Source organism: Lottia gigantea, assembly GCF_000327385.1.
Source record: "Lottia gigantea unplaced genomic scaffold LOTGIsca_195, whole genome shotgun sequence".
Lineage (NCBI taxonomy): Eukaryota > Metazoa > Mollusca > Gastropoda > Lottiidae > Lottia > Lottia gigantea.
The window spans coordinates 238479-252760 of NW_008708379.1; the positions used below are offsets into that span (position 1 = coordinate 238479).

General features: G+C 33.6%; 2 protein-coding genes across 2 annotated transcripts; both read left to right on the forward strand.

Moving 5' to 3' along the window:
* Positions 1-11497: 11497 nt before the first annotated feature.
* LOTGIDRAFT_174424 (hypothetical protein) lies at positions 11498-12504 on the forward strand (the record flags this gene model as incomplete). Its single annotated transcript, XM_009053012.1, has 3 exons — positions 11498-11545; positions 11789-11918; positions 12323-12504. The coding sequence occupies 3 exons, from the start codon at positions 11498-11500 to the stop codon at positions 12502-12504; spliced, it is 360 nt and encodes a 119-aa protein (XP_009051260.1).
* Positions 12505-12895: 391 nt separating this feature from the next.
* On the forward strand, positions 12896-14150 carry LOTGIDRAFT_174425 (hypothetical protein; the record flags this gene model as incomplete). The annotated part of the gene is made up of 3 exons (XM_009053013.1): positions 12896-12943; positions 13524-13650; positions 13945-14150. 3 exons carry the CDS (start codon positions 12896-12898, stop codon positions 14148-14150), a joined length of 381 nt encoding a protein of 126 aa, XP_009051261.1.
* Between the last annotated feature and the right edge of the window lie 132 nt (positions 14151-14282).

Below are 14282 nucleotides of genomic sequence, written 5' to 3' on the forward strand. Positions count from 1 at the left end.
ATGTGTTTCGACACTAAAATTGATCATCACGCGATGTCTGTCTTTCTAAAATGAACGAAATGTAACAATGCCATTGTTTAAATCTTGCGTCTTGAGGAAAGTGATAATTAAGTGAAATTATTTGAAATTGAACTTTAGAAAATGTGACAGAATTCCATGCTGTTCAAATTAAATTCCATCCCATTGACCTAGTTTGTAGAATTATACATCAGTCGGTGTAATTAACAAATCGTATTCAAGAACTGGCCCGGATTCTCTGAGGACCTGATTAAATGTAAAATGCAGTGGAGCAGTTTCAAAATAATTTATTCCAAGAAAATATTAATGACAATGGAACACTCAATGTCCAGAAAAAAAACAAGGCCCACAATTTTTGACCATTATCTAGATGCACTGTGTCAATATATTTTCATAAACGTAATATTACAAACACTGTATTATGATCATTACCTGGAGAAACGAGAATGCCTTTTAAGACATACTCCACAAGATCATAAACGTGGATATGTATATATACCGTATATTATCTAATAAGTTTCATTACCAGCAAAGATTAAGCTTTCTATTTATTAGACGTTGTGAACAAATTGCCATTGTTATAAAGAGATGTCACACCTTTTAGTACAGAAACCATAATCCTGCATAACCTAGTATTCTTATTTGCCAGTATCGTAAAGGAGCACTGTCGACAACGTTAATCGCTTTTCAGAAACGTCAGATAGTTATTCGATGCCATTCGTTCGTAAAATTCCTGCAAGGCATCCTACAATTTTCATAAAGTTTACATTACTCTTGGTATGATTTTTCAAGAGGATTTGTTCCGGAGGCAGTATCACCCAATTAATAACTATTAGCAAGTTCCAAACATTTTTCAAATTTTGACATAATTATGATGGAGTATTGCCAGAAGGAGGGACAGCACCGCTTCATTCAAGAACAATGGATTTTGCCAAAGACAAATAGCCTGCTAGATTGATGAAATATTTAAATTCAGTTGAAGAGACACGCCATATTGAATTTTGACCAAAAATATCAAATTGATGCATTGAGTTGAAATGATCCTTTTAAAGACAATGACGTTAATTTGTCTCAGAAAGAAAATTGATGGAACAGCAAATTTATAAAATGATGTAACGGGAACTTTTGTCCATAATGAAATTTTGTGAAAATTTAGTTATAATTTCAATCACATTTTAGCTATGGAAAATGTGTCCATGAGCTACGAAAAAATATTAAGATTGAAATTATACGTGATTTTAATGGATGACTAAACTAATGTATATAGCCTTTAGATATAGAATAAATTATTACATAGTCTGATTACAGGAACTGCTATCAAGAATTCCTGGAAGTCATGATATATGATGCATTATCTGATATAAACAAATAGGGATGGCACATAATCTAGACAGTTGTTTCCGGGCTGATTGAATAGCAAGTAATTAAAAAGACAAAAGGTTCGATACAGAATTGCTCAGAATCAAATACAAACGATGACTAACAATCCAAGATTGTCAAAATGTGATTTTAAGTTTTTGAATACTGTTTAAACATATTAGGAAAGAAATGGTAATACTGTATCGGAAATATCTTTTTATGAATTTCTGGTTCGGATTTTCCCCAATTTACTTTTCAATGTTTGATAACCTTTTTATCTGAAACAAATAAAAAATCTTGTTTCTGAAACAACGGAATGTGTCGACTCGAAGCCTGTACTACTACTACTGTTGTCGTCATCTGGTCAATCTATTCACGTACGAGTTATTTAGTAACAAATTTTGTGTTAAAGCTTACATAAAAAGCTCTTGCTCGTAACCTTTGAACTATATCTAAAAACATCTATCATCCCTAACTAGATACAAAAAGCGGAATATGAAATGATAATACGCACTTTTCAGCTTCCAGCCGACTTTCTGTCAATCCTAAGGGTATTTGTATGGTATAATCATAGATATTTATAGTCCGGTCTGAAGAAAGATGATATTGTCTGTCATGGAAAGGTTAATTACAGCTTGCAACAGAAGTATTGCAGTTGGAGGCATAGTAATCACATGTACAAGATTAATGTCTAGTTTCTAAATGCTAACCAATCGCTTGTATTCAATATACTAAAACAGCATTCTGGTTTTAATGAAGTAGAAGTGAGTTGCCCATAGATGTGGATACTGACCACTTTCTTGTTTTAAATTTATTCAATACTACATGACTTGTATAGATCATTTGCTCTTGAAAAATTGACGTAACTGAAAGAAATTTAAGAAGGGAGTCGAAATTGATTTCATTTTATTTTTTCTGTAATTCTGAAATCAGCCTGTTCAAAATATGCAAGCTGTTATAAAAAGAAATTTACTACGTAACAGTTGATGTAAATTAGAAAAAAATGTAAATATTTGCATGTTATATATATTTTTTTTTGGACCCGCATAATGTATTTTGGCTTTCATATAGCGAAAACACGTTTTTAACTGCTGTTATCAATATCACATTTATATGAAGAAAGCTAAGACTTATTGAAACCATATTTTATCTAATATACTTGAATAAAAAAGAATAATGCAATATCTCTTCTCACTTCCTATACATTCTGTACTCTAAAGCTGAAGAGCTCTTGTTGTCATTATCTCTAAATGGAAGCTTTAAGAGTTTAAGAGAATCTCAGATCAATGTAACGAAGAACGCCATCGATTCGAATCAGGCTGAACTCTTGCATGGGAAGGTAAAAACCATGTCTCAGAAAATCTTGACAAATGGACAGGTTATAATCTTAGATAAGATTCGTATTGAGTTAGCTATACATTATTGGCTACAGACTTGGTTCTTTTTGTTATTTCAGTAAAGCTACGGGTAATTCTGTAGGTTTTTTTGTTGAGAGCTTAGTGTCGCAATGTAATTATTAATATATTTTGCTAATGGAATTGCGAAGGAAGAAATACATACACGAAACTTGTGAAAATTACAAATATCTTCGAACTGTTTAGACAAATTCGCGTCATAAAATCATTTTGAAAGTTGCCCCCAACGTTACAATTACAATTTGCAAAATCTTTTTAGTTCTCTTCTTGAAAACAATATTGTTGCTCTTATAACTCCACACCAAGTATAACATTTCTATTCGCCAGTTTTGGATTGGCACCATTATTGTTCCCCATGCTGGTGTAGCACTATGCTTCTGAAGCAACCAACACAATACGAGTGTGTATTAATAAGAGTCTTTTAACAACTTCAGAAATATTTGTTAAATTATTCAAAAAATTGAAAGTCAAATTAATGCATTCGGTCGCTGTTGATGAAAGCTGACAAAGCGAGAGAAGTTATTTCATTCTTTCAAATTGTTTTCAATGATTTCTTTAGATACTCTTAGAAATTATAAAGAAATGCTCAATAGGAAATTGGTCGTTTTTTCTCATGATGAACGTATATAAAGGGAACAGAAAAATGACGTCTTTGGAAGATTTCTGACTGTAATGCTGCACCAGCCTTTATATGCCATTTGGTTGAGAGTTTTCATTAAATGACAATAGATGTGCTGTGCTTAATCTACAGCATTGTTCTTTAATGGCTTACGATTACCCAAACCCCTATCATTTTCATTAGAATTACAAACAGTACATCGTAAACTGTTCATGGCTGATGTCTGTATTGTGTTGAAGCTTTAAGCAGTGGAAATGTATCCGGATGCTCAGATTACGTTAGCGTGACATTTATGACCCACTGAACACGTTAAGTGGTCTTATAATCACCAGGTTTTAAAAATATGAACAATTGTTAATATATGTTATCATTGTACACGAATACAACCGTAAATGTTTCAAATAACAGTGAATCATTGTATTTAAACATTGTATTGTATTCCAAGGGTTCAGAGGTTAGTTGTTAAGTCAATAAATTTAACATAACAAGGGACTATTGACTGTTTATCGAGTTGTTTTAAGTATGTATTATATGACATAATGGGCTCCAGGTATTTTCCCTTGTCTTGTTAAGTAGTTGAGAATTTATAGGGTTAGGTCTTCAAACTCTTATCTTAAGCTGTACATTTAACATATATTTAATACTAAGTAGGTATTTAATGAAGCATTAGAACTTTACTGAACTTTATACCCACTTTGTAACATATAAACCATCCCTTGGTGGGAAAATAATTATATCCCTGTTAGTTTGACAGTAATGCACCAGAATTAGTTGACAATACTGAATATATAGCAACCAAACGCCACTGCGAACCATTAATCATGTACCTCATGACAGTAAATGTCAATTCATAGGGTTTGGAAAAGGTACTGGTGTTAGCCTACCATCCCCCGTGCCATGTAACGTTCTGAAGATAAGAGTAAATAAAATTATAACCAGCAAAGAACTTCGGAGATCCAACTGGTGTTTAAAGGGACACGTTCGCCATCCGTTTGACCAATCGTACCTTAATCTCTGAATTTAGGCTAAGCTAATCAGTAATAATGTTCACAGCTCACCGTCGAAATTGAGCCTTAAAATTCATGTGTGTACAGAATTATCCTCGTCCCTTTCTTGATACATCGTCATATAAAGAAAAGACATATTAGAAAAAGAAAGTGAAATTTTCTATTTTGAAGTATTTGGAATTATCGTAACTGTTGAAGTACTTCTGAAGTATTTTACATATACATATTCAAGACCCAAATCAATCCCCAAAAATAGCGAACCATGGCCTTTCAGAAGCATTCTTTACCTAGGTATTGACCCTATGAACAACACAGTGCCTCCTCAATCACTACAACCTGAGAACTGAAGTACTGTTCATAAGCATTAAGGCTTAATTCATTGATAGGCTGAAGCCTTTAATAACCCATAATGTTTGCCAGTACAAAGGCGATGATAAGTTCCAAGGCTTGATTAGAGAATAGCTTTATCGTCAGCAGTTCGAAAATGTTTGATCTAATTTAAGAAATTTGGACTAATTTGAGATATATTATCATTGATTCACTGACTGGAATGTCCGTTTTGTCCACACCTTCAATTAGTTTGTATTACTAGATCTAGATAAGACGAAGAGTGATGTTTTTAGTCAATTACTGTTGAGAGGAGATAAGATCAATAAATACCTAGATAGTAGGTAAAAACACGACAATACTTTTAATATACAGGTATAATGGGTACTATTGATAATGTATTGATTACTTTTCCACGTAGGCTTTTTACTGTTAATACATGTTTTAGTCACTGTCATGTCTCCGGGGTGGAATTTCGAAGGAGTTGGCTACAATAATTTGGTGGAAGGATAATGTGTGAGGTGACGTCAAGAAATGTGACTGGCTCGTCTAAGATCCTACCCCTCCCCCCTCCCCGGTTCATTATTGCCATTAGTTCCAGGGTTCAAATCGTCCTGAACCTCATGCCGCGACTGCTCATTGCAAAAGGCGATCTGGTATGGAATTAACCCACACCCCCCCATCTAATAAATTTGCACATGAAATGTTTCCTTCGCATACAGTCTTTTTTCCCCAAGGCGTAAAAAGCGATGTAGATCCTTTCAAACCCCGCCTTGTTCATTAACACATTTCTAAGTTTCACTCAATACATGTATTGAGTTACTTGTCCCTTCAATAAGTCTATTAAAAGATTAACTCTCGCCGAAATGTCTCGATATTTGATAAGTTTTTCCTTGAGAGGAGTTTTGTCCTCGTAAATTCGTCATCAAGAGATTTAAAATGACGCACTAGACATAGTCATAAGATAATAATTTAGACTACCATACTATTTAATTGTTTTATAGATTTAATTTCAATGACTCTTTATTTGTCTATATATAAATGCTGTATTTGGTGACCTGTTTTAACTTAAATATCATAAATCTGAAATATGACCTGAGGAGATTTGTTACCATTATAGCGGTTTTTATGTTGAAACTTTAATTGTTGCTAATCCCATACCTATTAGCTTATTAGCTTTCAGTTATGTAGGTAAAATTTAAAGGTGTATTTTTACAAATATTATTTCAAAAAAATAACGTTCCAGTCAGCGCCGCCTTATCCTACATTTTCAACACCTACATCACAAAGGACAAGAGTTGCAAGATTCTTTCACAAAGGATTGTTCATATTAGAGGAGAAAGAAATTTATAAGATCTGATTATATACGCGATCTAAAACTTTAAGAACAAGGCTCATAAATTTGGGTTTGTATTTTATAATTCCGCTGATGCCCTGAATTATAAGTAAAGCACGTTGTTATGATCGCCTAGTAAAGACTTGCATGATGCCTGTATGCGGTTTGTCTATCACCAAAATATATTATGAACTAGCATATTGGTTCCTGTCACATTTTTGACTAATAAATTTTGTTTAACGTAATTTCCGAATAGTCCACTCAAGCATGAAGTAAAGGAACTAGAAAAAAGGATTTTAAGACAGAAAAATTGGTTATTAGGTTTAAAATTACACAAAAATTATCATAACAATCAACTTTCTTAATGAATTTATAATATCTAATTACAATTTTCAGAACAAACACCCTAAATGCCAATAATCCTGAAATTACTTGGGAATTTTGCATGCAAATTAGTGTTTTCACGGGCTTTATGTGGTGAAATTTTACGACAAAACTTTAATTATCTGTTGGAAATATTGTTTAATTGAGGATAGAGGAAGGCTGACACATGTCCTTCTCATCAAAAATTCCAGGTTTTTTATGTCTATTTTATCTGTTTACGACACCATTCCTATAAAATCCATTTTTGTCTGCAGAAATTCTTTGTTTTCTGAAAGACACCATCGTTATTTCATTATTCCTGAAATGCAATCGTCCGGCCGTGCATCAATTATCAATGCATAATCTTATTGATGATTTTAAAAGAATTATACAAAAAATGCAGGAACTAGACAGAGAGAGTGCTAAGGGCAACAAGAGTCTGATTTTATTAGGTTTCATTGTCTCCAAAGATTCATTACGTTCTAGTCAAAGCTCACAAAAAATCGCATATTTCCCCAATGACAAATTTGACATAATCAATGACATTTTTTCTAGTATTGAGTTTGATAAAACCAGGCACAAGTTTCCAACTAGATCACTTCAAAGTTTCGTTGCTGTCACCGGTTTATATTTATCACAAGAGGAAAATTGACATGAAATTTCTTGTTGATTGACGTCAAGTCAGAACAATACTGAAATTCTCACATTTTCTTGCACAAAAAATAGTAGAAAGTTAAACTTACAATATGTCGACCTTCACGAACTAAATATTTTTTATTCTAGATTTCATTCACATTTACATCTAGCAGAATATCTCGATAGAATTTAGAAAACATGTTCTGCGGTACAAACCAGATTGTAGATATATCTACGAGGACTGGTTGAAAAGTTCTAACTGTACCATTTTTTCTTTTTTATCTATTCCTTTCATTTAAACACCAGCGATGCGGAAAGGTCTTGATTCTGGTCGAGAAATTTTATTCGGCTTACCCAAAAAAAGTAATCAAAGCGGAAAAACTTATCACATCTAGGATAATGGCAACCGGCTATTTTTTTCTTATTTTGGAAACAGGTCTCATCTGTTTCATCAGCGGGTCAAAAACTGAAGGGGCATCATCTCCTAAAGTGGAGACCATGACAGCATGTTTTGTGTTGGAGCCCTGTTAGTTGCAGGTATTTGATGAAAGCCCGATAGGCAGTTTTGTCCATTTCTTGTGATTTCCAGAGGAATGTTCAAATGATGGCGTAGAATGCATGATGACAGCATTGAAACATCATTGAAGTCTAATCCGGCTGATGTATTGTGTTCCGGAAGAGTAAAACAATCGGAAGATTTTCCTGTGGGATTTCTTAACATTCTTCACATTTTGAAGAAAGAAAAGTAAGAAGAGATGAAAGAGAATAAGGGAGGTGATTAGTTTATTTTGATATGCTTACAAAGACCGGATCTATTTTGTTATTCTGTCATTTTTATAATACCGTATAAATGTTTTTGCAAAACGACATGATGTGGAAGTAGAAGTTGGATACAATATAATGTCAAAATTACGTTATATTTCTATTTCTCTGCTGGTATCTGCTAAATTGAAAGATTTTAGCCAATAGCCTGCTTCAACTGGGATATAATACCATTTCGTATCTTTGTTCGCTTTTAGGAATAAAACCATATGCCATAGACAGGGCAATATCAAGAGAAACCAAGAGAAATGCCTTACCATAACCAATATAATATCGTCCACAAATAAACTTCATTGTTTAAAAATTCCGAGAATTAGATGAATTTGGTTCGGTATTTCATTTAATTTCGTGCACACTTTAATATCTCTTGTCTTCTTACTGGAGAAATAAACAGGTTGTTTGAAGTTAGCTTTGTTTTCAATAATACCGTTTTCTAGAATACGTTTTAATTGTGATTTATTCTCTGGGAAATGTCGAGTTTCTCTGATGTCCTCCTAAATGTTCAGGTTAAATGTTCAAATTAGTTTTCTTTTACACAGATAAAATAAAAGAAAAGTTCATTCTCCAGACAGTTTTAAATAAAAGTTTTTTTTTTCTGTTTAAATTGCTAACGGTTTAAATCATCCCATTTGATGTAGAAAAACATTTTTTGAATGACTTTAATGGTCTAAAATAGAATTTCTGCTTATTTTTCTTTCTACACGTTTTATTGATTGATATATCAAAAGTGTCCCCATCCCAGCTTATAAACCCTTGTTAGTAGTTAGTTATAGAAAACTTGAATATAGACTTACTAATTACACACTTGGTGAGTATTACAATGTCGAGTCATGAACTTCTCATTAAATTGAACATTGTAATTAGGTAACAGTTGCAATATCCAGAACGTGTTGGCGTGAGTTAGACGCTCGCTAGACTGAAGGTCGGGGTTCAATCACGGCATTGGTCGAGATAATACCTTCGGATTTTTCAACCCGGTTTTCCCCGGTCAGTGACGGAGGTAAGAGGGGCTGACGTGGAAAAAGTGTCTAGTTGTTCTAGTGTGCCTAAAGACTGTTCATGTTAAAAATCCCTACGGCTAATGCCGTTGTCCTGGCAAAATTTCCCTCATATCACCCTACATGACGTTGCCCGTCTCTATTAGCCCACACGGTACAGGAAGTGGGACGTATAACTCTATTCATTTCATTTCATTATTGCAATATCAAGAAGCAAAAAAAAAATATGACCATCCGGTAAAAATGGAACAACATACATTATTACGACTATGCCTACAAATCAATGACCAAACTTATATCAAGTCTGTATAATTATCCGTAAAAGACATTTTTGCAAGTTAACCTTACTTCAAGAAAGCTAAGCTGGATATGCCACCTACGAAATCAATTTTTACAGAATTCTAATCTTACAGGAAGTCTCTATAGAAATCAGATAACTCCATGCTAGTTTTTCGAAAACTTCATTTACTCGTATATCAAAGCCTATTGAGACAACTTGAAGGATAAGACAACATTTTAAAATAACAATTAAACCGCTCAAATCGCCCACGTAGAATGTTAAAAGTGTTAAGAAACATGCCCCGACGTTCCATGAAGTCAAGTTATATTTTGAATGAAAGAAAAAGTTAATTAGGTACTTATATATTTTATAAAGACATCTATTACATTGATTTTAACAGACTAATTTTACTTTAGAAATCACTGGCTTTCCCTTAGGCTTCGTTTCCATGGTAACGTGTTGAAAATATCTGTGTAAGAATATAGAAGAAAATAAAGAGTTGAAATTAGCCTTGTTAAAAATCTTAAACTACAATATGTTGTACGTATTGATTTTACATGCTAGTACTTATAGTGAAGGAATTTCCATTGGCTTACTTCTGAAATGTTTAGAAATCGTCATCAAAGAATAAAGTAAATACGGCCTGACAATCGTGAAGGTGGTCTTGGTATTCTGTTTTTATTACAAAACGCCCTATGGGAATACATGTTCTGCAAAAATAGATCATTTTTTATGTAGGGCCAAACTATTTCGCAATACATGAAAGTGATGTTTCTGTCAACTGCAACCAATTAATATTGAAAGCTAAATTACTCGTAGGAAGTCGGATATACATTCTGTATCACTTGAGACTTTTCTGCTTAGAAAAGATTAACCCACTTTCCAGTCATCACCTACATGGCATGACATGGAAGACGACAAAATATAGGCTACACATTTCATGAGGAAGTTTTAAGGTTTTTCTTACATGTGACCGATTAATGCTGAAAGACTGAATTACTCTTTCAATAGTTGGATAGACACAGTGTCACTTGAGACAGAAATGATTGCTAGCCACGCAAGCTAACATACACCCACTCACAAAACATCACGTACATGGGATGACATGGATAGCGACATAATATACACATTTCATGAGGAAGTACAAAGATAGCTTGCCATTTAATTCGTAATGGTATACCAGATTTAATAATTTCAATGTTTACGCCAACTTACGATAATGGCTAAATACAAATTTTAATACCAAGTAAAGGGCAATAACCCAATAAATCACTTCAAATCTTATCAATCTAAAATTTACATTAAAACTTTCATCAGAACAAAAACAAATTCGAACTCCATCTATATGCAAAAAAATGCACAAGTTGTATAATTAACTATTTATTACTATTGTTTGGTTGAGCAAAGGACAATAACTCCTCCAAGACATTATCATCTCAGGAACGTTGCCCTGAGACTGAAATTTTGCCTTGTCATTTTAATCTGATATATGCCAATTCGTTAGTTAGTCAAATTCGTAGAGGGTAAGTACTAACGGTAACGCGCAATTGTTAGACTAATGTTTTAGTATGCCTACAGACTCATCTAAACACACTTCCCTCCCAGAAATAGTTCTCATGAAAATAACCCACATTTCAGAATGAAATTCTCTTTCAAATCATAATTATTGTAAACGATATGTTTAATGGTTGACATTTTCATCAATCCTATGATACTCTCAGTAATATTTTTAATCTGACTCAAGAGAGGTAACTACATTTTAGAACGTCTTTCATAACGAACTAATCTCTAGACCACAAATAAATAATACATCGACTAACACTAACGAGTGAATTGTCCAAATGATGCTGTTCTGGTTTACTATCCTTTTCACAATTCAATGATTTAAACAAAAAGTTGGGATAACACTCGACAGTTCACCAAAGACAGTGGCGGCGCCAACCTCGCGAGCATGGAAGTACTCATAGGGGTCAAACTCAATTGGTGGACAACTGTCAAGAGTGAATTCAAAATGCGGCAAAAACCTGTCACCACTGGTAAATTCTAAAAAAGGTTTGGAATCGGAGCAGCTGGTAGAAGAATTTCCGGCGAACCTTAGTTGTTATCCTTGTAATAAAATGGTCATTCTTGTCGTATTCATGGAAAATATGCTAAAAGATTTGGCATGCAGGAAATAAAATGGCCTTTTGTCATTCCAAATACAATATTTTCATAATGCTGAACCATGATCATAAAGCGCAATTAAAGATAAGAACAATGAGGTCATTCAAAGAGATACAAAATTTAGGTCAATTTCATAAGTGTGCTATTACACAAAATGAAGCCTGTAATTCTATTGACGCTTATTCTTGTTTGTGTGTATCAGGTACGTCAATTTCATATCTTTCTTGATGACTGGTATATCAAAGCTTTCCATGGATATACTAGATATTTACTATTATATAATATTTACTATGTATATCGAACGAATATGAAAATTTGCCAATAAGGATGATTTCGAAAGCACAAATTCAACCAATCTTCCTTATCACGAAATAAAATCACCAAAGTGCCAACTACCATTATTCATTATTATGTTTGGAAATTTCAGTTTTTCGATTATTTGTAGGTTTTCGGTGCATCAAAAGTCTGTAAGACATCAGATGATTGTGGTGGTGGAGAATGTTGTGCTATACGACCTCTACATCCAATAATGAGTAGAAGAGCACTCAGCTTACAACTAGAAAAACAGAAAGAAGGTAAGTCATATACGCATTCTATGAGGAATCAGATACTAAACTATGTAAAGATGAAATAAGCGATGGGTGGAAAACGCAAACGGTCTACCGTGAAAATCCCACTAGCGTTCTGCAACAGATTCAGCGTGTGTTTTCATGCGCATAAAACCGAGTTCTATCGTAGTACAGATATATTTCACATTGTACAATGGTCGCATATGCCTATTATGGGCATAAAAAATTAGTCTAGATTCCCAGATCAACGGAATTCCAACTTTCATATATCATTACACGCTGTCACTTGCCGAGTAGTTATTTTTATTTTATGCTCTGCGACTGGGATCTTCAACACTTTCGGCGTTCATTCCATACGTATTCGGTATATTTATTTCATGAGACAAGAATGCATTGTTGTTTATTTACAGGACACTGTTTACAATACCAATCAGTGGGTTCAAGGTGTGAACCTTTAAGTCAAATGAATGGTTATAGTTGTGGATGTGCAAGAGAATTATATTGTAATTTCTACCCAGGTGTAATGGGAAGACGCAAGCGAAAATTATCTTTTGGAAAACATATTTGTGAAGAGCACCCAAAATCTAACTAATGTGTTTATTATATTCGTTATAATAAATATTTAGTCAACTTCCGATTTTACTTTTTGAGGTAGTTTGATGCGAGTCCGTTTTCTTCTGATATTTTCTATTTATTATAAGTTATACTATGGTTCGCTTGAAATTCGAAAATGGAATAATTCTGTATATTCAGACAGGATCTAGAATGGATTTAACACTCTATCTGCTGATTTCAGACACCGTGGCAATATTGCTAAGGCTGAAAATTTTCCAATCCATTCTGACAAAAATTTATCGAAATTAGCCATAAGAAATCACAGAATAAGCCCAATGCCGATAAGGCAACTCCTTATACTGATAACAATTCAGTTGGAGATATCTCTGAATATTTTAGTCATTATTAATTACTGGTGTTTGTAAATCATGAGGCTCTTGGTGATATTGACACTTTCATCTTTACATCTCTGCCAGGTAAAATATTTCACCGTTATACTTCTGTGAACTCAAACGCGACCCAAGGTACGCCATTTTGGGGGTTGATTTGAATTTTGAATATATGTATAATAGTTTTCAGAAGTACTAGAATTTCACGAAAATCGGATAATTCCTTTAAATTCCTATTTCTACAGATGTCTTTTCTATATCTGACAGTGTCTTAAGAATAGACGACTCGTTTTTTTTAAATTTTAAATGCGGATAATTCTGGTCACACGTGGATTTGAAAGCTCAAATTTCGACGGTGAACTGAATACTATTACTGATTGCCTTAGCTTAAAAAAATTCCAGTTTCTGAGACTCGGTATGATATGTCAAAAAAATGGCGCAATTGTAAGGTTTTTCATTTTCATTTTGGAATAAGAGACGTTATACATCCTTCCAAGGAAAACTCAGCGGTTCCTGTAAATGATAGAAATTCAAAAAGCCTGATATAGGTGATATAATTAAAATCATGTGCGATATGTCGCTTACAACTTTTAGAAAGGGAATGTCTCACTTTCGCCAAATTCAAACCACGAAGGTTGTATTCTTTGATGTGGTCATGTTTTTTCAGGTATATGGTGAAAGTAAAATCTGTAAAACATCAGATGAATGTGACGTAGGAGAATGCTGTGCTATACCACCATTGTTTCCCATCATGAGTAAAAGAGCTGAATTACTCCCTCCAAAACAGAAAGATGGTAAGGGCGTCTTTCTGTAATTTCATTGGTAATCAACCAGACACTTTGTAGTTTCATCTTAAACTTTTGAATGGTTTTCCAACTTATTTATACTGAAAGCATCGATATGCACCATTCTCATTTCAGACAGATGTCTGTGGTTTTTGCAATTCCGCGAAAACTAAGCGTCTTTTTCTTAGCTACTGCAAAATTATTTTGGGAAAATTGTGACCATTTTTTTAATCCCTTCATTCTTCCAAGTGTAAATAAATAATTCTCAACGTTCTGTGTCATATACTGTCTTGTCAATTTCAGGGCATTGTAAAAAGTTCTTGGTAGAAGGAGCCTACTGCAATTTTTTCAACAAAGCTAATGCTGTAGACTGTGGCTGTGCTGATGGTTTATATTGTCATTTCTACCCCGATCCAAGAATTGGTAAACGAAAATTGGCTCCTGGTCGACGAGTTTGTGAGAAGGAACTCATTCTAGAAAGTACTCAACCATCCAAATTTTTTAGCTAACCGAATAGGTATTCAAAATTAAAATTCGATGGTTGGTTCTTCTGCAATCAGATTAATAAAAATTGTCTTAAGTTATTATATTATGATTATAGTCTTAAGTTTATTCAATTGCATGCGAACCGTCTAATCTGC